General features: G+C 41.0%; 3 protein-coding genes across 4 annotated transcripts in view; 1 reads left to right on the top strand and 2 right to left on the bottom strand.

Moving 5' to 3' along the window:
• The window catches only part of NUGGC (nuclear GTPase, germinal center associated), a 64,698-nt gene extending 63,904 nt beyond the window's left edge, over positions 1–794 (bottom strand). Inside the window, exon 1 of one of the 2 annotated variants that reach the window (XM_050802475.1) lies at positions 742–794. The gene's annotated coding sequence lies outside the window, so the exon portion shown is untranslated. Of the gene's footprint in view, positions 1–429; positions 533–741 lie in introns of those variants that run through there. The other variant, XM_050802474.1, reaches the window with a different exon arrangement.
• CCDC25 (coiled-coil domain containing 25) overlaps positions 1–26,382 on the bottom strand; it is a 614,024-nt gene that overhangs the window by 356,770 nt on the left and 230,872 nt on the right. The gene's annotated exons all lie outside the window — the stretch shown is intronic.
• The window catches only part of ELP3 (elongator acetyltransferase complex subunit 3), a 104,825-nt gene continuing 79,018 nt past the window's right edge, over positions 576–26,382 (top strand). Inside the window, exons 1-7 of the mRNA XM_050802491.1 lie at positions 576–972; positions 4,911–5,010; positions 7,251–7,389; positions 14,122–14,192; positions 15,324–15,387; positions 17,746–17,814; positions 20,667–20,821. Of these exons, the coding sequence (XP_050658448.1) occupies positions 954–972; positions 4,911–5,010; positions 7,251–7,389; positions 14,122–14,192; positions 15,324–15,387; positions 17,746–17,814; positions 20,667–20,821 (617 nt within the window). The 5' untranslated portion in view covers positions 576–953. The remainder of the gene's footprint in view (positions 973–4,910; positions 5,011–7,250; positions 7,390–14,121; positions 14,193–15,323; positions 15,388–17,745; positions 17,815–20,666; positions 20,822–26,382) is intronic.

Below are 26,382 nucleotides of genomic sequence, written 5' to 3'. Positions count from 1 at the left end.
CTGTCCAGGCTGCAGTGCACTGGACAACAGAGCACAATCTCCACTCACTGCAACCTCCACTTCTGGGTTCAAGAGATTCTCCTGCCTCAGCCTCCCAAGTAGCTGGGATTACAGGCGCGCACCACCACGCGTGGCTAATTTTTGTACTTTTAGTAGAGACACGGTTTCACCATGTTGGCCAGGGTGGTCTTGAATGCCTGACCTCAGGTGATCTGCTGGCCTCGGCCTCCCGAGGTGGGCATAGCGCTGGTATTACAGGCGTGAGCCACTGCGCCCGATCCCAAGCTTAACTTTTTTCTTTGGCAGAGTTTAGGGTCCCGAGATGTTATTTTCCTTCCACAAGAGACATTCACAGCATTCATGATGGTTACCGATCATATGTGCCATTCATCTAAGACCAAGGTGACCACGTGGTCCCAAAGCCTGCACCTTGGATCGTTACTCGATTCCGGCCGGGTCTCTTCCAGGCCCTCGGTTAGTTTCCACAAGTTCCTCCTCCGTGGTCTCGCCCATTCACGTTCCCACCCCCTCCCCCGCCCCGGATGTGACGACCCTGGGCTCCCACTCCCCCTCATGAGAGACTACCCACTTCCACCCTTTTACTTAGACTTCCTGACGTAGCCTCTATCCAAGAGCTCTGTCTCACATTTGTACTGCCCAGGTCGAGCTTTCTAACCCCAAGATACCACTCTGTTCAGACGCTCCCATCCTCCATCCCTGAGACCCGGGTGAGGATCGCACCTGAGAGGCCTCTGGTGCCGCAAGCTACCCCGCTAGTTGCAACAAGGGGCGGGGCGTGGCTTTCTGCACGTCGGCTTTTCGGCAAGAGCTTTACGATACATTGACCGACATTTTACGACAGGCGGGGTTGCTTTGTGGCTGTGAGCTTTTCCAGAGGTCTGAGTTTGTGGCTGCATTTTTATACCTGGTGGCTCTGCTACGGCGGCGCAGAAATGAGGCAGAAGCGGAAAGGTGCGAAAGGGAAGGATATGGGGAAAAGGGGTGGTCCGAAAGGGGCGAACGCCCAGGCAATCAAATGCTGAACCAGACTTCTCCCGCGAGAATCCGCTACCCAGTCCAGTCGCCCCGCCACCTAGGGTCAGTCTCTCCATTCCAGCCCCAGAGCCTTCTCGTTTCTTCTGTTTTGCTTTTGGAAGCACCCTACCTTTCCTCTTTTCCTCTTTGGCAGTCACTTGGTGTCTTTTGTTTGAATGGCAGGGAAACCTTTATTCCAAGATATGTCCTCCGAGGAGTTAACGTCGATTTAACGGGTTGTGGGACTTTTCATTTGTTAAGACTTGTTTCACGACACATTTGACGTGTTAGTTTGAGAGTTTCTTTTAAAGCCTTATGTTAAGATATGAAAAAAAGCCTTAATTATCCTTGGATTCAGTGTAACAGTTGTGCATGCAATTATTCTCATTTTTATTACCTCCTGAGTTAGCATGGAACAATTCCACCTTTGGTTTTTCAACAGAACGGATTCAAATTTGAAATATTCTCTCACAGGTTCTGTTTCTATTTCTATACACTCGTTTGACCAGCTGGTCTAATCATGGTAATGGTTGTCAGAATAATAGCTACCATTTATTGAGCCTGTATTTTGAAGTCGGTATCATTTCCGTTTCACAGATGAAGCTGAGATTCAAAGAGTTAAGTAACTTTCCCAGACCAAAATTGTACTTAGGTATGGAGCTGGTTGGCCAGGCTGTATCTATGACCTCAAAAAACATAAAATGAAAAATAAATACATCGTTAGTCACTATGCTTCTTGACATTAACTGCTATTTTTCTTTATTGCAAGCAACAATTCTAAGTGTCCAAGTTACCTTCGTTTGGGTCTTGTCATATTTGCATGCCCTAAATTATTTGTTATCTCACTCTAACTTGCTCCTTCTCAATCTGTCAGGATTCTTTTAGCGTCTTCTGTCACCAAGTCATGTTGGTTCTTACTTAGAAATTACCTCTTGAAATAGTTTATTCCTCTACATTTTGACCGCCAACCTCCTAACCCACCTTCATCACTAACTAATATTTGAATGGTATTTTAGCTTTCATATACATTATTTATGTGAATCTTAGAATGGTTTTGTGACATTTGGATGTATTATCCTAATTTTACAGACAAGGAAATGGGCGCTCAAAAGTTGATCTCGGCCAGGCGCTGTGGCTCATGCCAGTAATCCCAGCACTTTGGGAGGCCAAGGCGGGTGGATCACTTGAGGTCAGGAATTGGAGACCAGCCTGGCCAACATGGTGAAACCCCGTCTCTACTAAAAATACAAAAATTAGCCGGGCGTGATGGCAGGCGCCTGTAATTCCAGCTACTTGGGAGGCTGAGGCTGAGGCAGGAGAATCGCTTGAACCTGGGAGGTGGAGGTTGCAGTGAGCCGAGATCGCACCCACTTCAGCCTGGGTGACCGAGCAAGACTCTGTCTCAAAAAAAAAAAAAAAAAAAAAGGTCGATCTTTTCCTTTACCACACACCTAGTAGGGATTGGGACTGGATTCTGTTTTAGATTTTGTGGGTTTTTTAAAACAATGTTGCCTTTCAAGAGCCATTTGCATAGTACCCAGATTATATGTGTTCTTTTTTACTTTCTGAATCATTCTTTGTACCAATACATATTCTTACCTTCCTTAAACATTACTTTTATCTTTTTATTTCCAAAGTTGAGAATATGTAATTCTTCACTGTCTACTGCATTCCATTTCAATGCCTTTGCCTAGTGGCCAGGGTCCCCTGTAATCTGTTCTTTACTAAACCCTGTTAGAAAGGTGGATTCTAGTTAGACTGTGCTCTTTCACACAAAGATAGATAATTCCTATGCCTGACATTATTTGTTCTGGATTGCCTTCTGTTTTGCATGTCCAAATCTTGCCCTATCTTTAAAGATCCCTGTGCCATTTCCTCCATGAAGCCTTTTCCTACTCATTTACTCTTCCAGTTCTTGATACACTCAAGAGCTATACAAGTGGTTTCCAAATATTTTTCTCTTCTTATCGGCCGATCCCCTTTTACCCTCCAAATAAATTCTTCTACAGAACCTCAATATATAAACAGCTGAAAGCAGAGCTGCTGTGGTGAAAGTAAAGAGACCCCCTCTTTTTTTTCCCCCCTGCCTTATTTTTCTCTTCCCTTCTCCCTTCCTCTGCCATGACCACCTCTGTTACATGGCCCCTGAGGCACCTTTGTAGAACTCTGAAAGTGCTGAGTTACATGGTTTGGAAAACATTTAGCCTTTGATTATAGATGGACTTTATTTCTCTCAAAAATTGTGTATATGTTAGCCTTGCCTCATTAAATTAGATGCAGTGTGCTACAGTGAAAAAAAGCATGGAAGTTGTGGTGAAAAGAGCTGGATTTGAGTCTTGGCTCTGCTATTTACGATGGCTTGTTAACTTGCCTTAGCCTCATTTTTCACATCTATAAAATGGGATAACAGTACCTACCTTCCGTGTTATTCTAAGGGTTCAAATGAGATAAAGTAAATGTGAGGCCTCCATAACTGCCCGGGCCTTCCATCCACACTTTTCATTATCTTTTAGCTTTCTCTACAATATGAGTTCTCAACCCCCTGGGCTGCGGACCAGTACCAATTTGTGGCCAGTTAGGAGCTGAGCCACACAGAAGAAGGTGAGCAGCAGGCGAGCAAGTGAAGCTCCATCAGTATTTGCAGCCACTTCCCATCACTCACGTTACTGCCTAAGCTCTGCCTCCTGTCACATCAGCAGTGGCATTAGATTCTCAAAGGAGCCTGAACCCTGTTGTGAACCGGGCCTGCAGTGGATCTGTGTTGTGTGCTCCTTATAAGAATCTAATGCCTCATGATCTGTCACTGTCTCCCATCACCCCCAGATGGGACTGTCTATTGCAGGAAAACAAGCTCAGGGTTCCCACTGATTCTATGGGAATAGACTTTATTATGGTGAATTGTATAATTATTTCATTATATATAACAATGCAGTAATAATAATAATAAAGTGCACAATAAGTATAATACGCTTGAATCATCCCAGAACCACCCTGCTCCCCTGGCCTGTGGAAAAATTGTCTTCCACAAAACCATTCCCTTTGATCAAAAAGGTTGGGAACCACTGCTCTACAGGCAAGAAGCTTGCTTGCCAACAGCTTCCAAGGTGATATCCCACAACTTTTGTCCCTGGAAAACGACTGGCATTTTTTACCTTGAAGAAAAGAGCTCAGATTGGCCTGGCTTAGAGATATGCCCATCCTTGAACCAATTTTTGAACTGTGCTTGAGTAGATGAAGTCGTACAAGAACCTGTCAGCTTCTGCTGTTGCCTTTGGATGAGAGCGGGAGCTCCAGTTGCCAGAAGCTCATGATGGTGGGCAGACAATATTTTAGAAATGCATTAAGATTCTTAGGCAGATACCTGGGTTTGAGTTTCAGCTTTACTCCTTGATAGCATCTTTATGTAATAGGCACATATTCTTGTTCTGTCTGCCTCTGTTCTGAGAATCACCTGAATTCACGCATCTAAATGTTCTTTATGAACGCTAAAGTATTATGCAAATATTAGTAATTACAACTCTGGAGATAAAGGGAAGAGAATTACTTTGGTCCTTTCGTGTGTGATTAGGTTCTTTCTCCTCACATTGTTTCTACTCCTTCTTGTATCCTTTCCTGTATTTATTTGTAATCATCTCATAGAGTATGTGCTTCTAAAGGGAGCTTTTCCCATATCTATATAAAGCCAGGTTTGTTTTAAATTAAAGATACAAAAGATATGATCAAATCATAAACAATAGAGGTTTAGCATCTTCTGAATTTGAGCTATTCATTTGGCATATTTGTATGGTTTTGGAAGGAAAACTGCTACTAAATCAGATTTTAAAATCTTGATTGAATGATACGATTTTTGACATTGTTGAATATTAACTTTCCAGGAGATCTCAGCCCTGCTGAGCTGATGATGCTGACTATAGGAGATGTTATTAAACAACTGATTGAAGCCCACGAGCAGGGGAAAGACATCGATCTAAATAAGTAAGTGGATATAAAAAGACAGCAAGCTTGTTCTTAGGTAGCAGATCTCTTTTATGAAATTATCTAGTACTACTTGTTTTCCAGCTCAAGTTTTGTTTTAGTTGAGAATTTTAGCTTTCTGCCTTGCCTTGTCATTCATTTCTTAATGGCAAAATTGTCTCAGCTTAAGAATACTAATAGCTTCTAACATTTATTGGGCACTTACTGTATTCCAGACACTGTTGCTAGTGCATTATATGTATTAGCTCAGTTAATCCTCTCAAAATTCTATGAGTACTAATATCAGCCACACTTGACAGGTGGGTAATCTGAGCCAGAGAGTGGTTAAATAATTTGTCCATGGGTAAGTAACTAGTAATTGGCAGAGCTAGGATTTGGAATTAGGTCAGCCATCTCCAGAGCCCATGTTCTTCTGTGCTGCATTGCTGCACATCCTACTTTCCTTCCCTACTGTCTCAGCTGAAGCAGCAGCTTTCTGTCAGGAAAACCCTCGCTTTGGGGCCCCTGATCTAATCCAACCCTCCCCTGCTGTGGAACCTCTTTGACACATTCATCCACTTCCTCTCCATAATCATATTCAGCTTGGACTTTCCTACAGTCTCAAATAAGAGTTGTCTTTCATCTCTGCATCTATTTTTTTTAAAAACTATAATATATATTCGCTCTGTGTAGATCTTCCCGAATGAAAGGGTTCTCTCCCCAACCCTAGGTCATCTAATCACCACGTACAGGAATGACCTTTTTTGAGATGCTATTCTCTGATACTTGAGATGCTGCAATATTTTACCCCTTCCTTGAATCCTCATGCTTGGTAAATATTTGCTACAGGAATAAATAAGTAAATAATTATCCTCTTCTGACTATACAGTTATTATATTTTACTGATTTTTCTACCATGTCTTTAGCAGTTTTTCTTCCTTTTTTTGTTATACCCCGATTATACAAATCTTTAATTTCTAGTGAACATTTCTACATCTTACATATATTTGTTGTTCTCTTTAATTTAGCACATCTAAAGCTAAAGCTGCCATCTTCCTTAAAACTCGCCCCTCCTCAGATATCACCAGCCTATTATTGGAAGGTCTCTCAGTCTGGCTTCAACCTGCTTTTCCAAGTTTTTAAACTTCTGTACCTTTACATTGAAAATCTGCTTTCTGTCAAGTTGGTCTACTTGTATTTCTTAAAATATATGCATTCCTGTTTTTGCATCTGCACATAAATCAGCCTCTCTGCCCTCCATTCATCTTTGTGTCTTTACTGACTGAGACCTACTCTTTGTTCTGTGCTCATTTTCCATAAATATCTCCCCGGCACACATCAGATTCCCTGAATTCTGGAAACACTCATTGTTGGTATGTGTGTGTGTTTTATGACGTATGTTTTAATCATTTATACATTAATTTTTTCGGCATGCCTGTCTGCAAACATGTAAACATAGAACATGAAAGGACTGTGCCTTGCACATTTGAACATACCAAGTATTCAATATTCAGGCAACCTCTTGTACACGTTAGGTACTCAGTATTTGTTGACAATGATATGAGCACTTCACAGATATTTCTAGATGGATTAAAGTTAGAAGACAGGGTGACTGTTAGAGTTTGGCTAGCAGGCACAAGGAAAAGCTGGTAAAAGTTTTTTTAAACTTTCAAAAATATGTACTTTATTTCCTATTTGGTTCTGTGTAGCCATCCTTGATTTTTTTTTTTTTTTAATTGTTTTGCCTAAGACAGTAGTTGTCAACCAGGGGTGATTTCCTCCTCAGGACATTTGGCAATGTCTAGGGACATTTTTGAGTGTTACAACAGGAAGACAGGAAGAAGGCTGGTAATGCGTAGAGGCCAAGGATGCTGCTGAACATCCCTCAATTCACTGGCCACCTGCCACAGCAAAGAACTGTGTGGTCCCAAACATCAGTAGTGCTGAGGTTGAGAAAGGTGGAGTCAGAATAGTCATTTGAAGCTGCAGCACTATTCTGAACTAGATCTGTATTGTGTCATTGTCGTCCTCCCTCCATAGTCCTGGTTTTCTTTCTGGTACTCGATGGTGGGAAGTAGTCATTCACTCGTGAATTTTGTTCTTCTATTTCCCTGATAGTCACAGATCTTAAAACTATTCTTGTCACATGATGAAGGGATTAGAGAGTGACAGTTGTTAATGATATTGTTTATAGATCATCCTCTTGATAGCATGTCCTTAAAATACCGTGATCTTGATAATGTGAGATGCTTTACTTTCAGGGTGAAAACCAAGACAGCTGCCAAATATGGCCTTTCTGCCCAGCCCCGGCTGGTGGATATCATTGCTGCCGTCCCTCCTCAATATCACAAGGTCTTGATTCCCAAGTTAAAGGCGAAACCCATCAGAACTGCCAGTGGGGTGAGTGATTCTACTCATGAAGTGTCGACACACTGGGTATCTGTTCTGGCAGAAGTCCCTGCCTCATGTAACACCCGTGTAGTGAGGTGGAGGTTGGGGATTCTGACTAATGAAGTCCCCGTATTAGGATATGTGCTGGAATGGAGACCTGTGCTGAATGCAAGGAGAGCAGAAAGAGGAGAAAAGTATAATTTTGATTAAAGGAGTAGAAGACGTTTTGACTTCTTTAAAATTATGGATTCAGGCTTGGTGACAATCACAATAGGATAAATGTTGGTCATCTTAAGCGGGTAGCTTTCAGTATAATTGATGCTTATGAAAGGTACTTTTGAAAGGCAGTTAATGGTGCAAAGTAGTTCTATATATGGTCATTATGAGTACTGTGGAAGTCCAGAGGACAGCGATGTCCCTGCAGCAAAAGGGGCTGGGGAAGGCCCAGTAGAAAGCGCAGAGCTTGCTTGACCCATAAGCCAAGAAGAGCAGGCTCGAAGCATCATGGAATCTAGGACAGAGGGGCTAAAGCACAGAGGTAGAGAATGACAGGAAGGGTGTAGTGCACGCAGGGAATAGCGAGTATGCCAGACCGAAGGGCGTTAACAGTTCAGGAGAGTAGGACTGTGCATTGAACAGGTAGTTTGGGATCAGCTTATAAAAATCTTAAATGTCTGGCAAAGCAGCTAGATAATAGGAAACAAAAGTTTTGAAAAAGGGAGTAATATGAACAAAGCAGATTTTCAGAAAATTTATTTGGATACAACGTGCAGGGTAGTTCGGAGACAAAAAGACTAGTTTAGAAGCTCTTGGTATGATCTCAGTATGCAGTGTTAAGGACTTGATTTAGGAGGGAGACTCTAGGATGAAAAAAGATGAGTGTGAGATACATGCGTGGAAATTGATAGAATTAAGACCCTCTTAACATATGGTCCCCAGAACCAAATTTTTCCTGATATGATCCCACAAGTTCATTCTGTTATTTGAACTGGGATATTATATTCCAAGCAGCTTGTGTTGACTTAGTGACCATGTCTCCTGGATCACGTTACGTTTGTGGCTAATTAAACCCTAAGACTTTAACATACAATGTACCACCAAACCTCATATCTTCTTCTTTGTACTTAAATGTTTTTGTTTTGTTTCGTTTGTTTGCATCTAGTGTAAAAAGTTTGTTGACCGGGCACAGTGGCTCACGCCTGTAATCCCAGCATTTTGGGAGGCCGAGGTGGGCGGATCACGAGGTCAGATCGAGACCATCCTGGCTAACATGAAACCCCATCTTTACTAAAAATACAAAAAAAAAAAACAATTAGCTGGGCGTGGTGGCGGGCGCCTGTAGTCCCAGCTACTCTGGAGACTGAGGCAGGAGAATGGCATGAACCTGGGAGGTGGAGCTTGCAGTGAGCTGAGATTGTGCCACTGCGCTCCAGCCTGGGTGACAGAGCAAGACTCCGTCTCAAAAAAAAAAAAAAAAAAAAGAGCTTGTTAAGAAAAACTAATAGTCCATGCCCCTCTCACCTCCCTTTTTCTACCCTAGGACAACCATTTTTAACTCTTAGCCAATTTCTTTAGCATTAACTTCCATATCCCTAAATAAAATAACATTCTTTTTTTTTTTTTTTTTTTTTTTTGAGACGGAGTCTCGCTCTGCCGCCCAGGCTGGAGTACAGTGGCGGGATCTCAGCTCACTGCAAGCTCCGCCTCCCGGGTTCACGCCATTCTCCTGCCTCAGCCTCCCGAGTAGCTGGGACTACAGGCGCCCGCCACCTCGCCCGGCTAGTTTTTTGTATTTTTTAGTAGAGACGGGGTTTCACCGTGTTAGCCAGGATGGTCTCGATCTCCTGACCTCGTGATCCACCCGTCTCGGCCTCCCAAAGTGCTGGGATTACAGGCTTGAGCCACCGCGCCCGGCCAATAACATTCTTTATATAATAGATAAGTCTTGACTTTCTTTTTTTTCCGTGAGACAGAGACTTGTTCTGTCGCCCAGGCTGGATGGAGTGCAGTGGCACAATCTTGGCTCACTACAACCTCCACCTCCCAGGTTCAAGAGATTCTTGTGCCTCAGCCTCCCAGGGAGCTGGGATTACAGGCATGTGCCACAATGCCCAACTGATTTTTGTATTTTTAGTAGAGACAGGGTTTCACCATGTTGGCCAGGCTGGTCTCGAACTCTTGACTTCAGGTGATCTGCCCGCCTCAGCCTCCCAAAGTGCTGGGATTACAGACATGAGCCACTGTGCCTGGCCGACTTTTTAGGGTTAAGCATTATGTGTGGGCTTGCCACTAAAGAAGACAGAAACTTAGCAACCTTTCAGCCTGCCTGGTAAACCGAGGCTTCTGTGATACCACCCTCTCTGTTTTTCCTTCTATCTCTGATCATTTCTGTCCTTTCTTTGAGGGCTACCCTTGTTGTGCTTGCCTCTAAAAGTTGGTGTTTTCTTTTGTCTTGGGCCCATTGTGTTTGGTACTTTACATGCTTTGGTAACCTCATCCATTTGATGATTTTACTGTTACTGTATGCTGACTCCCAGCATGAACCATTCCCTGAACTTCAGCCTCCTGTCAGATTGTCAGTTAGGTATCTGTCTTTTGACTGCCTAAGAACCTCCTCAAGTATAACATAACCCAAACTAATACCAAACGTGCTTATTCACCTTTCCTGTCCATGTTAGTTCATGGTACCACTGTGCACTCAGTTTCCAAAAAATGTGAAATGCATTTTCCTTTCCTACTGCCACTGGTAGGAATGCTTTGACGTTTATTATTTCTTGTTTAGATTATTTCAGTCATTTCCTTACTTGTCTACTTTGTCCTACCTGCATGAAATTCATCTTTGACAGTGTCACAGAGTGATCTATTGAAAGTATCAGAAACACACAGCTGGTGGCCATTCCTTATCTACTGCCATTCTCACCTCAATGCCTTTATTCTTGCTGTTTCTCTGACGATGTTTTGTTTATTTTATGCAGTAGTTTTAGGTTTACAGAGAAAAAAAAATTATATACTTCCTCTAGTGCCTTCACACCTACTCCAGTTTCCCTATTATTAATATCTTGCATTGTTTGGTACATTTGTTATAATTGATGAACCAATATTGCTGCACTATTATTAACCAAAGCCTGTAGTTACATTAGAATACCCATGGTGTTCTACATTCTGTAGGTTTCACCAATGCATAACGTCATGTATCCACTATTACAGTGTCGTATGAAATAGTTTCACTGCCCTAAAATCTCCTATTTGTGGCCGGGCGCGGTGGCTCATGACTGTAATCCTAGCACTTAGGGAGGCTGAGGTGGGCAGATCAGCTGAAGTCAGGAGTTCAAGAACAGCCTGGCCAACATGGTGAAACCCCATATTTACTAAAAACACAAAAATTAGCCAGGCGTGGTGGCAGGCGCCTGTAATCCCAGCTACTTGGGAGGCTGAGGCAGGAGAATAGTTTGAACCAGGAGGCAGAGGTTGCAGTGAGCTGAGATCATGCCATTGCACTCCAGCCTGGGTGACAGAGTGAGATTCTGTCTCAAAAACAAACAAACAAACACAAAACCAGCTCCTATTTGTCCCTCTCCCTCTGCATGCTCCAGACGTAACTTGACTACCACTGAGTGTTTTACTGTCTTTAATAAAGTTCGCTTTTTCCAGAGTTTCATGTACAGTAATTGGAATCATACAGCCTTTCCACTTAGCAATATGCGTTTAAGTCTGCCATGTCTTTTTGTGGCTTGGCAGGTCATTCCTTCTTTTTAGTTGCTGAATGATATTCCATTGTACGGATGTACCACTATTTGCTTATTCATTCACCTGTTGAAAGACATCTTAGTTGCTTCCAATTTTTGGCAGTTTTAAACAAAGCTGTGTGAAGGTTTTTGTGTCCGCCTGCATTTTCAGCTTACTTGAGTAACTGTCAAGAAGTGCAACTGGTAGATCATATAGTAAGACTGTGTTTCACTTTGTAAAAGACTGCAAACTCTTCCGGTGTGGCTGCACCATTTTGCATTCCCACCAGCCGTGAATGAACGCTGTGATGCTCCACATCCTTGCTAACACTTGAAGATGTCAGTGTTTTGGATTTTATTTAATTAATTTATTTTGAGACAGGGTTTTGTCCTGTCACTGAGGCTAGCGTGTGGTGGCATGATCACAGCTCACTGCAGCCTCAACCTCCCAGGTTCAAGCTATCCTCCCACCTCAGCCTCCCAAGTAGCTGGGACAACAGGCATGCACCACCACACCAGCTAATTTTTGTGGGTTTTTTTGTAGAGACAGGGTTTCACCATGTTACCTAGGATGGTCTTGAACTCCTGGGCTTAAGGGATCCTCCCACCTTGGTCTCCCAAAGTGCTGTGATTATAGGTGTGAATTGTGGTGCCCAGCCAGTGTTTTGGATTTTAGGTATTCTCACAGTTGAACAGTGGTATCTCTTTGTTTAGTTTGTAATTCCCTAATGACATGATATTGAGCATCCTTCCGTACACTTATTTGCTGCTATATATCTTCTTTAGTGAGATATCTATTCACATCTTTTGCCCTGTTCTTAATTGGGTGTTTTTTATTAGGTTTAAGAGTTCTTTGTATATTTTAGCTGGAAATGGTTTATCAGGTACCTATTATGCAGATATTTTCTCGCAGTCTGTGGCTTTTCATTGTCTTTCTTAGAGCACAACTTTTAAATATAGACAAGTAGGTTTGTAACCCATTTTGAGTTTGTATTTGAGTTCGTGTTTGTGTTTTCCTTGAAACACCATGGTTGTTAACTTGGATACATTACTGTCATCTAAGCCTCAGACCTCACATAAGTTTCACCAACTGTTTCCATAACGTCCCACAGAACCTAGTTCAGAATCACCTATTGCTTTTCATTGTCATATCTCTTTAGTCTGGACATTTCCTTTGTCTTTTTTGGACTCTATTACCTTAACACTTTTGAAGATTTCAGGCAAGTTATTTTGTAGCATGTCCTTCAATGTGGGTTCATCAGCTGTTTCCTCATCATGAGATTCAGCTTATGCGTCTTCGGCCTGTGCATCACAGAAGTGGCACTGCGTTCTTCTCATCATCTTCCATCCGGTAGTGCCTAGGTTCAGCTTTCCTATCACTGACATTTCTTATTTTGATGAAGGTGCTATCCACCAGACTTACCCTCTGTCAAATTATTTTTTCCCACTTTGTATGAAGAAGTGCTGTATGGAGAAATACTTAGAAACTAGGTAAATATCTTGTTCCTCATCACATACCCAGTTCACACCTTTATTTGTGGGAAGGAATAAATGGTTTCCTCCTTTGGTGGGTTGTCGTCTGTTACTATTTATTTTGATGCACAAATTATTGCAGACTTGACCAGTGAGAGCCTTTTCAAGGTGATTTCTATGTCTTTTTAAAATGTCCTCATCATTCTTTGAGCAGTTTCTAGCTTTCTGGCATAATAAAATGTTGCAGGCTCAGCCAGACATGGTGGCTCACGCCTGTAATCCCAGCACTTTGGGAGGCTGAGCTGGGTGGATCGCCTAAGGTCAGGAGTTCGCGACCAGTCTGGCCAACAGGGCAAAAATTGTCTCTACTAAAAAAAATACAAAAAATTAGCCAGGCATGGTGGGACATGCCTGTTATCCCAGCTACTTGGGAGACTGAGGCAGGGGAATTGCTTGAACCCAGGAGGTGGAGGTTGCAGTGAGCCAAGATTGCGCCCTTGCACTCCAGCCTGGACAACAGAGTGAGACTCTGTCACCAAAAAAAAAAGAAAAGAAAGGAAAGAAAAATGTCCCAGGCTCATCTTAGACTTTCTTTGTTCCAGCCCTGGAATCAGCCATTTCCCCAAGGAGCCCTGATTTCTTTTAGTGGAGAAGGATATTTAGAAACTAAGACCTGAGTACTAGGTGTGCTTACTGCTATTAGGGTGTTATGCCGCCAGACTCTCTCAGTGAATCAAGCAAGGACATATATATGTATAGCTGCATACATATATGCACACATATATATGTAACACATTTCCATTTGTATTTATTTATTAGTCTACCATATGTTGAACACTCTGATTGACCACAATACCTTTAATTCCACCCAGCCCATAGAGTTCATTCTGCTTTTCTCTCTTTCCATGTTTGTAGCTACTTCTCTGACAGTGAGAAGCCTGGCTTGCATTCACTTTCATAAATGGCCAGATTTGACCAAGTGCCCCGGCTGTAACCAATCTCGCGTCTCTGCCACTGCCTCCTGTCCTCACCTCACTGAGGCTCTGTCAGACCCCTTTGAAGTTATTTACACCCAGACCCTGAAACATGAAGCTGTTAGTTTAATAGTCCCTGCTGCAAATATTGAGATCCAGTGTGTTCATGAGGCATTTGAGTCACAAAGGTTAGGTTTATATATAACTTCATAGAATTGCATAAAGTAATTTTTTTCTTACAGGCTATTTAGTAAGATAATCAGAGAGAGAAAGACTAAGAATCACTGTGGCTTTAACAATTAATTTATTTTGTACTTAATTTATTGTAAAATGGAATATAAATTCACATATATAATACATATGGACAATTTAAAGATAATTAATATTAAATAGAGATCACTCTTGTACCCAGTGCCCAGCTTAAGAAATACAGCCTCGTCAATACCTTTGAAGCCCGGTCTTGCCACTCTCTGGTTGCATTCCTCTCCTTCCTTCCAAGGGATAACCACTCTGTGGCGTTTTGTATTAATTATCCTATAATAGCTTTTTTATTCATCTTTCTTTAATAGATTGCTGTTGTGGCTGTGATGTGCAAACCCCACAGATGTCCACACATCAGTTTTACAGGAAATATATGTGTGTAAGTATGGTGATTTTGTTAAATTGTATGTGTGTGTGTTTTATTTAAACTAAGTATGCCCCCTCGAGCCCTTAGTCAGTACATGCTGGTAATATTTAAAACTTCGACTTAATAGATTTATAGATTACTCCTTTCAAACAAGCAACCATTGGTAGATATTTTGGTGCTTTAAAATTGGAATATATGGGGCCGGGCACAGAGGCTCACGCCTACAGTCCCAGCACTTTGGGAGGCTGAGGCAGGCGGATCACCTGAGGTCAGGAGTTTAAGACCAGCCTGGCCAGCACCGTGAGACCCCATCTCTACTAAAAATACAAAAATTTAGCTGAGCATGGTGGCATGTGCTTCTAGTCCCAGCTACTTGGGAGGCTGAGGCAGGAGAATCCCTTGAACCTGGGAGGTGGAGGTTGCAGTGAGCCGAGATCACACCACTGTACTCCAGCCTGGATGATAGAGTGAGACTGCATATCAAAATAAATAAAATTGGAACATATGAATATTTTAATTTGTTGCAATATACAATTTTAAAAATGTAGGTTATGAAACTCAAAATAGTAGACATTGGGATATGCAACTCAAAACAGCACATTCTGTTTAACTCATAAATGAAACATGGGAATATGAGCTGCCTAAATTCCACGTCAGAAATTTAAAATGAATTTGGATCAGAAACGTATCAAAATAAAAAATTATCCTTATACGTAACCTTTAGATTTCTCAAACTCACCTATTGGAAAGAATTAGCAGAAAAGTTTGCATGATTCTGGGTAGGAAGATAAAAAGGAGGAAAGATTTTCTTGAGTGTGGTTCCCAAGAGAACACTGAGTATTGATTCAAACTTAGGAAAACTTCATTTCTGTTATTTGTCCCTAAAAGCTTAAACCTCTGAAATAACCACAACGGTAGTATTTTGAAAATGGGTGTAATAGTGTCCCTTTACATATTTATCTTATTTACTTGTTGGTAGAAAATGACGTTATTTACAGATACTGCAAAGGTAGATTCTTCTGTTAGGATTTGAAAAGGAAGCTCGTTTGTTATCAGGATTCTATGGAGACGGTAGATGCTTGGAACTAGCTGGTTGAACTCAGTTTTGCATCTGACATTCTTATTCTTTTGTTGTATTGGCAGATACTGCCCTGGTGGACCTGATTCCGATTTTGAGTATTCCACCCAGTCTTACACTGGCTATGAGGTACAGTAACTTTGAGGCCATCCTGATGAAGTGTTGCATCATGCTTTGCTTGTAGTATGGTTTTACCAATACTGGCTTTCTGATAATTTTTTGTTTTTGTTTTTGCTTTTTTTTCTGATTATGAAAGCTGTTCATTCACCAAATATTTGCCAGTGTCTACTAGTGTCCTAAATTGTTCTAGCCACTAGAGAAATACTTACCTAAGCACTTCCTATCCCAAACGCTGTTCTAAGTGCTTTGTAACTGTAAACCTTATTGCAGTGTTTTGAAGATAGACACTATCATTATCCCAGTTTGCCAATCAGTAAACTAGGGCATAGTGGGCTTAAACAGCTGGCCCAGAGACACACTATTAGTAAGAGACAAGCAGGTTTCGAACTCTGCTGCTCACCACTACATTGTACTGTTGCTTTAGCAGTGGAAAATGGAGAGGGTCCCTTTATCTTCCAGAATTTACATGTTTTTTTCTTCTTTTTTTTGAGATGGAGTTTCACTCTGTTACCCAGGCTGGAGTGCAGTAGCACAATCTCCTTCACTGCAACTTCCACCTCCTGGGTTCAAGCGATTCTCCTGCCTCAGCCTCCCAAGTAGCTGGGACTGCAGGCAAGCACCACCACGCCCAGCTAATTTTTGTATTTTTAGTAGAGACAAGGTTTCATCATGTTGGCCAGTCTGGTCTCCAACTGCTGACCTCAAGTGATCCGCCCACCTCGGCCTCCCAAAATGCTGGGATTACAGGCATTAGCCACTGCACCCAGCCTGGAATTTGCATTCTAATAATGGAAGGTAGACAGTAAAGACACAAGAAAAACTATCAGGCACTCAAAAAACACCAAGCAGAGATGTAAAATCGAGTAAGGTGATGGCAGCTGAGATGGTTTAGCTGTGGTGGTTAGGAAGGGATTCTGTGAGGAGGTAAGATTGAAGCAGAGTCTGAATGACAAGGAGCTAGTCCTAAGAATATGTGGAAGGGGCATTTCTAGCACAGAAATCACTAGAATAAGACCCAAGGAAGGAAAGACATGGGGGTGTTGTGCAGTGCAGAGAGTGAGGGAAGCATGAGGCTGGGAGGCAAATGAGCTGGGGTTTGTAAGCAAAGTTAAGGAGTTTCCATATTAGTGTAGGAGTCATGAGAAACTATTAGGATTTAAGGCAGGGGAATGATACAATCCAGTTTAGTTTTTTTTAAAGATCATTTTGATGGCCATGTAGAGAAAGGGTTAGAGTGGGGACCAGAAGGAAGGCAGGAGGCCAGTGAGGCACTTTTGAACGAGTCACCCTCCTCAGAAGAGCTCAGAAGCCAGGAAACCTTGTGACTTTTTCTCATATGTGTTTTCATTTTTTTTTTCTGTTTTCTAGGGTTCAAATTTTTTAAAATACAAGAGGAATGATTTTGTGAAAAGGCTTCCTCTCATTCCTATCCCCTAGCCATTCTTTTTTGCTCCTCCCCCTACCACTTAGTGTTATCTATTATTTCCTCCCCATCCTTCAGGGATATTTTAGGGAATACAGCATACACAGATTGCCTATCCCTTATGTGAAATGCTTGGGACCAGAAATGTTTCGGATTTTGGATTTTTCTGGATTTTGGAATATTTGCATATGCATAATGAGAAATCTTGAGAGTGGAACCCGAGTCGGAACATGAGATTCATTTTTGGTTTATGTACACCTGATACACCTAGTCTGAATTAATTTTATACAGTATTTGTAATAATTTTGTGCATGAAGCAAAGTTTGTATTAAGTTTTAAAAAATTAACTCAAAACATTTTGAGTTTTGGAGCATTTTTGATTTTTGGATTAGGGATGCCCAACCTGGACATATTCTTTGTTCGACTGACTCCATATAAGGTTGCGTATCAGAGTCCTCTTTCACTTTGCCTTTTATTTTACAATATCTTAGTGAACATTTTATGTCAATACATTGTTTTGTGGCTGTAGAGTTTTCCACTGTATGATGGTAGCCATTAAAAATTGTGTGGTATTTTAGAAGCTTATTTAAAAGTTACTTTATTACATGACTCTAGAATATGTATGCACGTCTGTGTCTGTGAGCAGAACACTTTGGCGACCCCGGGATTCCAGAAGTGTTTATACAAAAGACAGATGTGATCCAAGGAGACACCCTGCTGTTGAGGTGCTTATGACAGTGCGGGTGGACACCTGCCGGATGTAATTTAGGACATTGTTTTGAACCCTGACAAGACTGAGAAAAATAATGGGGGTACAAGCCATGTTTCAGTGTTCTGAACCATGGAGAGTTGTTTTTTGTTTTTTGTTTTTTTTAATATAATCCTTTTGAAACTACTTTTTATTTTTAATTCAATGTGAGCATAACAATATTTTTCTCTTCTAGCCAACCTCCATGAGAGCTATCCGTGCCAGATATGACCCTTTCCTACAGACAAGACACCGAATAGAGCAGGTACATTTTTAAAAAACATGTTTTTTTTTTTTTTTTGAGACGGAGTCCCGCTCTGTCGCCCAGGCTGGAGTGCAGTGGCCAGATCTCAGCTCACTGCAAGCTCCGCCTCCCGGGTTCACGCCCGTTCTCCTGCCTCAGCCTCCCGAGTAGCTGGGACTACAGGCGCCCGCCACCTCGCCCGGCTAGTTTTTTGTATTTTTTAGTAGAGACGGGGTTTCACCGTGTTAGCCAGGATGGTCTCGATCTCCTGACCTCGTGATCCGCCCGTCTCGGCCTCCCAAAGTGCTGGGATTACAGGCTTGAGCCACCGCGCCCGGCCTAAAAAACATGTTTTTAAAAAATTAGCTGTTTATACTTACTAAGAAGGCATTGTTGGTTGAGTCAAATTGAACCTGAAATAACGAAAAATGTGTTTTTCCCCTTTGTAAGTTTTCAGTATCCGTCTGAGGGAGGGAGAATTTGCCATGCCTAGCAAGGTGAAAAACACTGCTTTCTTTAAAGACTGTATTTATTGTTTAAGGGTTTTATATTCTCTAAGTTTTTTTGTATTTGTAGAAAGTTAGTAGTAGTATGAAATTTGTGGAATAAAAATGTATGAAAGTTCTTAAGCAATAGGTGGATGTGTTGACTTTTAACTTCCAAAAGTCAGAATAAGAATTTTGACTGGCCAGGCCCAGTGGCTTATGCCTATAATCCCAACACTTTGGAAGGCTGTGACAGCAGATCACTTGAGCCTGAGAGTTTGAGACCAGCCTGGGCAACATAGCAAAACCCCATCTACAAAAAATTAAAAAATTAGCATGGCGTGGTGGTGTGCACCTGAAGTCTTAGCTACCTAGAAGGCTGAGCCCAAAAGGTCAAGGCTGCAGTGAGCTGTGGTCATACCACTGCACTTCAGCCTGGGTGACTGAGCAAGAGCCTGTCTCAAAAAGAAGTATTATTGCAGATTTGTTGGGTGGAAATAGGAAATTTCCTACAAAGGAATACAAAGAAACTTGTGGGGGTATGGCATTATTCTATATCATGATCATGGTGGTGGGTAGATAACTCTAAATGCTCTCATCCATTGTACACTTAAAGTTAGTGGATTTTATCGTATGTAAGTTATACCTTAGTGTAGCTGACCAAAAACAAGTACTACGTACATGACCTTGCACTGTTCAAGAAATCTGAGCATTAATACAGATTTTCTTTATTTACAAGTTTATTTTAAACTTGTCCAATTTAAAGAATGTAAAGCACTGTCCATAGTTGTAACAGTAATGTATAGTAGGCACATCCAAGTCTAAAGTAGATAGTAATACATACTATAGTGGATAAGTTGTGTCTGGGTTTATTTATTGGCTTATTGATGAATACTGTTCAGTTTTCATATCCACTTTGCTGTCACCCAAGCATATGAGGAACAGGATTGTCAGTGACAGGAGAGGACCCCACCTGGGGGAGCCTGCATTTTTCCAAAAAGTGGGTTCTAAACTGACCTTTGCTTCAATTTCTTTTTGAGCTATGATAGTTAATTCATTTAAAATGTAAAACTGTTGAGCATGAAATGTTTATGTTTACCAAAAAAGGAGCATAATTTACAAGATTTAGAAATGAACATAGAGCAGTGATTCTTTTCTTAAATGCACTAGAATTACCTGAGTAACTTCTCCAAAACATGTGTCAGATCTTCGCCTCTGGATGTTCTGATTAAGTCAGCTTTAAGGTTCTAGCAAGATATTTTAAAAAGCTACCAGGGTAATTTTGATGAGTATCTCTTGGAAACAACGATAGATATAGAAATATTCTTTTAGTGTTGATATATGTATACACATGCATATATATAGTTTTTCTGTATAAATTTTTTTGCCATTTTCAGAAATTAGTGTGAATTTCAATACCTATTTTTAAAAATTAGAATCTTGGCTTATTGTAGTCAACAAAATGAAAGATTGGTATCATTCTCTTCCCTAGTAGAGGAGACCTAATATTTATTAATTAATTTATTTTTTTGAAACAGTGTGTCACTCTTATTGCCCAGGCTGGAGTGCAGTGGCACAATTGCAATCTCGGGTCACTGCACCCTCCACCTCCTGGTTCAAACCATTCTCTTGTCTCAGCCTCCAGAGGAGCTGGGATTACAAGCACGTCTGGCTAATTTTTGTATTGTTAGTAGAGATGGGGTTTCACTTTGTTGACTAGGCTGGTCTCAAACTCTGACCTCAGGTGATCTGCCAGCCTGGTCCTCCTAAGTGCTGGGATTACAGGCATGAGCCACTGCACCTGGCCTGAATATTTCATTTTTAATTAGACTTTCACTTTTTTTTTAGAAAGCAGACTTGAAGTGCCTCCTGTGCTCAGAATCATCCATCAATTTTAGACTGCTGTCTTCATTTTTCTTTCTAATTTATTCTTGTTTTCTTCCATTACGTCAAATTCTTATTATGTTACATAATCATTCATGTATCATTGTTGACCATAAATGCCACCTTTTTGTCCCCTAGGCTTACCACCAAGTCTGACATAAAATACATGATCAATAAATACTTATTATTCTGCATTTTGTATTATATTTGTCTTTACTGGTTTCTAGTTTATATTCTTCGTGTTTTTAAATTTCCACTTTGTACATATTAAAGTCACGCCTCTTATTTGTTATTTTATGTTCTCATTCTCCTTATTTGAGTTGTACTCACTTTTTTTCTTTTAGATGAGCCTATTTTTTATCCACAGAATTAGCTGAATGTGTTTCATTACTTCTGATTTTTAAACTACTGATGAAAACACTGCAAAATAAGAGATTTGCAATGCCTTCTTAGGGTAGTTGCTTTTGCTTACATCATTCTAATGCTGATGAATTTGTCTTTCAGTTAAAACAACTTGGTCATAGTGTGGATAAAGTGGAGTTTATTGTGATGGGTGGAACGTTTATGGCCCTTCCAGAAGAATACAGAGATTATTTTATTCGAAATTTACATGATGCCTTATCAGGACATACTTCCAACAATATTTACGAGGCAGTCAAGTAAGAAATTCTTATTTTATCATAGTCTCCAGAGTGATTTTCAGTTTATGCTCCTAGCATTAGCTTACGAGAATGCCTTCTGCCCTGCATCCACATTCTTACTTCTCATAGTCTTTCTCGTTTCATGGAAAGTTCTCATTTTCACGGAAATAATCCTTTCACTGAAATAATCCTTTTAAAGAAAAAATGAATAGAGTTTGTTGACATAGTAGTGTTCTCAGACAGACAGATTCACCAAATATGGTCCATGAAGGTCTTTTCAGCCTTAGGCTCGTCTAAACAACAGTAGTTTTGATTGGCCTAATTAAGTTTTTCAGCCCACCTAAGAAGGGGACTGGGAGTGTGCTTTATTTGAAACATTTAACTGCTGTAAAATCAGCAAAACAAGGTACTGGTAGTTAAAAACTTAATTTAGAGTAAATATTTCATAATTATTAAATAATAACTGTTTGTGATTGGGATTTAGTCTGTCTTGTGCTGCTGTAACAAAATATCTGAGACTGGGTAATTTAATGAACAGAAATTTATTGGCTCACAGCTTTGGAAGTTGGGAAGTCCAATGTCAAGGTCCTGGCGTCTGGCAAGGGTACGTCATCACATGGCAAAAGGCAAGAAAAACAAAAAGCGGGCTAATTCATCCTTTTATAATGGCATTAATCTTACCCACAAGGTCAGATCGCTTCTCAAAGGCCCCACCTGTTAATACTGTTACAATGACAATTTCAACCTGAGTTTTAGAGGGGACAAACTCATGTTTGTCAAATCATGTGTTATTCAAACCACAAGTTAATTTACTCATTTTGAGTTCCAGTTGACAAAATTATGCATTATTTTGACACCTTGATTTTAGCAAGAAGAATACTACAGGTTAGTATGTAGTTCAGTGATTTAAGAAGTGAAAGTCTTAAAATAGTTTTTGTTTTCAGGAGTTGTGGGAACACCTGGATAGTTACTATTTTCCTTATTTAACAGATCCTTCTTGAGGGCCCACTAGATACTGTGTGCTCTTTTAGATCCTGGAAAGTGGTGATATTTAGGCTGAGCCTGAAGCACAAGGAGGAGTTAGGCCAACAGCAGAAAGGATAAGATAAAGGGCCTGAAATGGGAAACAGCTTGGGTGTTCTGGGGACAGAGAGGAAGCCAGCATGGCTAGATCCTGTGTTAATCCATTTGTGTCACTATAAAGGAACACTTAAGACTAGGTAAGTTATAAAGAAAAGAGGTTTAATTGACTCCAGTTCTATAGGCTTCACATGAAGCATAGTGCTGGAATCTGCTTCTGGTGAGGCTTCAGGAAGCTTCCAATCGTGGTGGAAGGTGAAGGAGGAGCCAGTACATCACATCACGGGTGGGGGAGGTGGCACACTCTTTTAAACAACAGATCTCACGTGAAACAACTGAGCGAGAACTCACTTATCACCAGGGAGACAGTGGTAAGCCATTTATTTATGAGGAATCCAGCCCTAGGACCCAAACACCTCCCACAAGGCCATACCTCCGACATTGGGGATCACATTTCAACATGAGATGTGGAGGGGACAAACACTCAAACCATGTCAGATCCCAGTGAACAAGAGAAAGAACATCATGAGATGGGGTTGAAGTGTTAGGTAAGGACCAAGATACATGCTTTTGAGGAGTTGAAATTTTATTTGAAATGCAGTAGGAAGCAGATGAAGGGGAAGTGGCATGTTCTGGTTAACAGGTAGGGTCATTCTGGCTACTGTCTGGCTAATGGATTAGAGGAGTACCAGGGTGAAAGTGGGAAACCAGATAGAAGGCCATCTGATTACATCCATCCCTGCTCAGTTGGGGGCAGCAGCAGTGGTGATGGAGAGGAGATTGAGATAGAGGAAGGGATCAAGCCTGACACTAAGGTTCTGGCTGTCAGAAATGGTAGGAAGGTAGGGTAGGGCTGTATACTGAGGTGGAAAAGATAGCGGGAAAAGCAGAGAAAGTCTCAGTGGGAGAAAAATCAAGAGTTCTGTTTTGGGTGTGTGAAGTTTGAGGTGCCTGTGATACATTCAAGTGGAGATGTCAGTGGGCTCTGAATACAAGAGAAGTCTGAGCTGATGGTACGAAACTGGGGATTATCAGCTCATAGGTAATGTTGCCAACCATGTAAATGGAGGAGACCACCTCATGGGAGAGTTGTGGATCTCCAAAGTATACTAAGTGAAAAGCAATTTTTAGAGCAATTCTTACAGTACAATCCCATTATTTGTGTGTTCATGTACATATACACATACACATCTGTATATAAATGCATAGAAAAGGTGGCAGAATAATGGTCATCATAGATCTTAGAGCTGAGGAGGAAGGGACATGGGAAATGGGAGCAAAGGGGGATATTTCCCTTTGCTGCATGTACAGTGGGCCATGTTGTCATGGTGTTTAATATTCACTTATTTAATACTCATAGTAAGCCTTTGAGTTAAGTGTTCAGATTATCCCTGTTTTTCAGGTGAGGAAGCTGAGGCACAGAGAGATGAAGCAGTTTGCCCAAAGTTGCAGAGGTGGTTGGTGGTAGAGTGGGATGTAAACCCCAGGTAGCTTTGCTTTCAGAGCCTAACTTTGCAAGCTGTGCTAGGTGTCAGAATGTGAGTGTGTCTGTATGTATGTGCACGTGTGTGCACATCGTCAGAGCTTGACAGTCTTGGGAGGAATATGGCCTGTTTTTCCTTGCCCCCCTTCCCTACCACCCTCAGGCTTTTCTCTGGCTTCTCTTTTATATGGGGTGGGGGTTTCATATAGCTAATTATAAGGTTGTTCAAATAGTGCCACCTCTTAAGATTTTTTGTGTAGGACCAAATTTTGAGTAGACTTAAGAGTGGTTTTTATTACCCTGTAAGTAAAGCAGTTCTTGGCACATAGTAAGCACAAGTAAATGCGTGAATGAATTTCAAATGAATGATCAGTTACCTTATGACCTGGGTATGGTTGCCTCTTGGAATTGGGGGCAGTCACATCTTTTTGTGCCCTCCCTACTCCCCTTACCCGCTTAACTTCCTTTGTTCTCCTTGGGTTTGTAAAAGTGAAAAGAAGAGAGGAGCTTTTTCATAAAATTTAATACCAAGGGTAGCTCAAAGAGCCCATGTGAAAGATCTGGCAGCTGAGAGAGTTGTGTGCACAGCATCCCACTTCTGTTCGATTGACTCTAGGGAATGTAACAGGTGAATTCTGTGTCCGTGAACCTGGACCTGTAGCATTATGATCTCTTCCTCCAGCAGTGGCTTTAACAGCAGATGAGATGGTGACTGTGTTGTTACTGCTCATTCAAAACTGATCAAGAGGTCGGGCATGGTGGCTCACGCCTATAATCCCAGCCCTTTGGGAGGCCGAGGCAGGCAGATTGCTTGAGGCCAGGAGTTCGAGACCAGCCTGGCCAACATGGCAAAACTTCCTCTCTACTAAAAATGTAAAAATTAGCCGGGCGTGGAGGCTGGTGCCTCTAGTCCCAGCTACTTGGGAGGCCGAGGCACAGAAACACTTGAACCCAGGAGCTGGAGGTTGCAGCAAGCTGAGATTGCACTACTGCACTCCAGCCTGGGCGACAGAGTGAGACAGTGTCTCAAAAAAAAAAAAAAAAAACTGATCATTAATGAGTCATGCTTAGTAAACGCTGAAGTCTTCAAACTTTAGAGGAGTAATGATATCATCTAGCTAATTACTCTTAATAATACTGAAAAATCAAACTATACCTTAGATAAAATGCAATTGAGGAAAACCAACCTTTATTAGATCAAAGCCAGGAGACGGGAATGGCAGCAGAATGTTCTCTCAGAGGGTTACTGACCACAATTTATTCAGCTCTGAAAATTCCCTGGCAGGGACATCTATCAAGATTAGTTTTTCTATGCACGCTTATATACTTCTATACTCCTTTCTTGGACCTTAATGTGTGAGGTCTTCAAGACCTTAATATGTAAGGTCTTCTTATCTTGAAGACTTCAAGTCTTCTTATCTTGAAGACCTTACATATTAAGTGGAATGGAGCTGTAAATATCTTAGACTTGCCTGTCTCCCCCATACAAATTTGCCACTAAGCTTTTCATCACCTACAGTTTGGGTCTATATGAAGCAGGCCAACTAAGATCTGCATAGTGAACTTTTAGGATGTATCTAGTTTGACATTTTCATCGATTGAAACTAAAAATTTTGCTTTATTCTTGGTGTAACGTTTCATTTTTGCAGAAATGTTCTAGTGCTAGTGGTGCTTGAATGTAAGTTGTCCATCATTGGGTTGAAAATAGGGTTGTCTAGTACAGCGAACTCAGTGTTTGTAGAAAAAAGCCCTGTGAAAGAGAAAGCCTCTTTCAGTAATATTCTAGGCAGTGCCAGTGTTGTTTTGTTTCTGTTCTTGAATTTACCTCAAGAGGGCAACAAACACTTTATTTTCAGATAAAAATTTATATACGATTTGGGTTTTCATTGCAACACATGTCATGAATGGCTCTTGAGAAGTAATAAAAGTACAATCTGGGAGCCATAAAACCATCAATAAATTACACTGAATTCTGCCAACACACACTTTAAATGTTTTGCTCTTTTCTCTTAGTCTCTATATTTTTGGGAGATAATCTGAAAAAAAAAAACCCGATTTGTGGCATTTTGTTTCTTTGTTGGGGTAGAATTTTACTACAGACCCCTCATAATAGAGTTTGTATTTGTTTTGAGGGAGACTTTGTATTTGAAGAAATAATAGTCTCGTTCATGCTATAGAACTAGAGACAGAAAGTATTTTCAAGTGTTGGCATAATCGTGAAATAAAAAGCAGCCCAGAGAAGTTGTGGTTTTGACATAATGTGGCCCTCGGAAATGTTTGGATTTGACCTTGCTCTTCTCTCTTATCCTGCACAGAGCGTATACGTGAAAACTGGTTGGTTTGCACAGCGTAGCCCACCACTCTTAGATGTAAGGTGATGAACTTTGTTTATTTTACTTTGGTTTTTGCTTGCTGGACTACATAGATGTAAACTGACTTTCATTAGCTTAGCAGGGTTTTTTTTAAAGATTAATATTAAATTAGGTTAAAGATGATATATTGAGACCGATGAGTCAGCAAGCAGTGTTTAAGGTTAAGTCTGTTCACATTAGGGTCAAGTTTTACTGCTGTGTTAGCTCAGGTGTCCCTGCTGTGTTTTCATATGTTGAACCTGATTAAAGTTTTGCTTCTTAAAAGAATAGGAGTTAAGGTAAAGAAAAGCTCCAGCAAGCAGAGAGCCTGGTTATTATATATGGCAAGCTAGTAGCAAGCCGTGTGTTACATATTCTTGCGTATGGAAAAATTCGAAAGTTGAGTGAACAGAGAGTTCAAGGACAAAACAGGTATGGCTTTTCTGAAGGCTCATTAAATCAAGCAAAGTGCTAATCACTCAGTACTATCAGCTGGACTGAGATTCTTCAGTAGTCTCCAGAGAGCAACAATTACTGGTGACTGTCATCGTGTAACAATCAGGCTCTAGAGATGAAAAAGACCGGTAGTGGGATCTGAGTCACCCATTCACTAGAATGCAAATGTTGCCAAATAACTCGAACAACCTTTTAAAATGGTTTTATTC

Source organism: Macaca thibetana, chromosome 8 (assembly GCF_024542745.1).
Source record: "Macaca thibetana thibetana isolate TM-01 chromosome 8, ASM2454274v1, whole genome shotgun sequence".
Classification (NCBI taxonomy): domain Eukaryota; kingdom Metazoa; phylum Chordata; class Mammalia; order Primates; family Cercopithecidae; genus Macaca; species Macaca thibetana.
The sequence above is the reverse complement of the archived record's forward strand: the minus strand, read 5'-3'. Positions and strand labels throughout refer to the sequence as shown.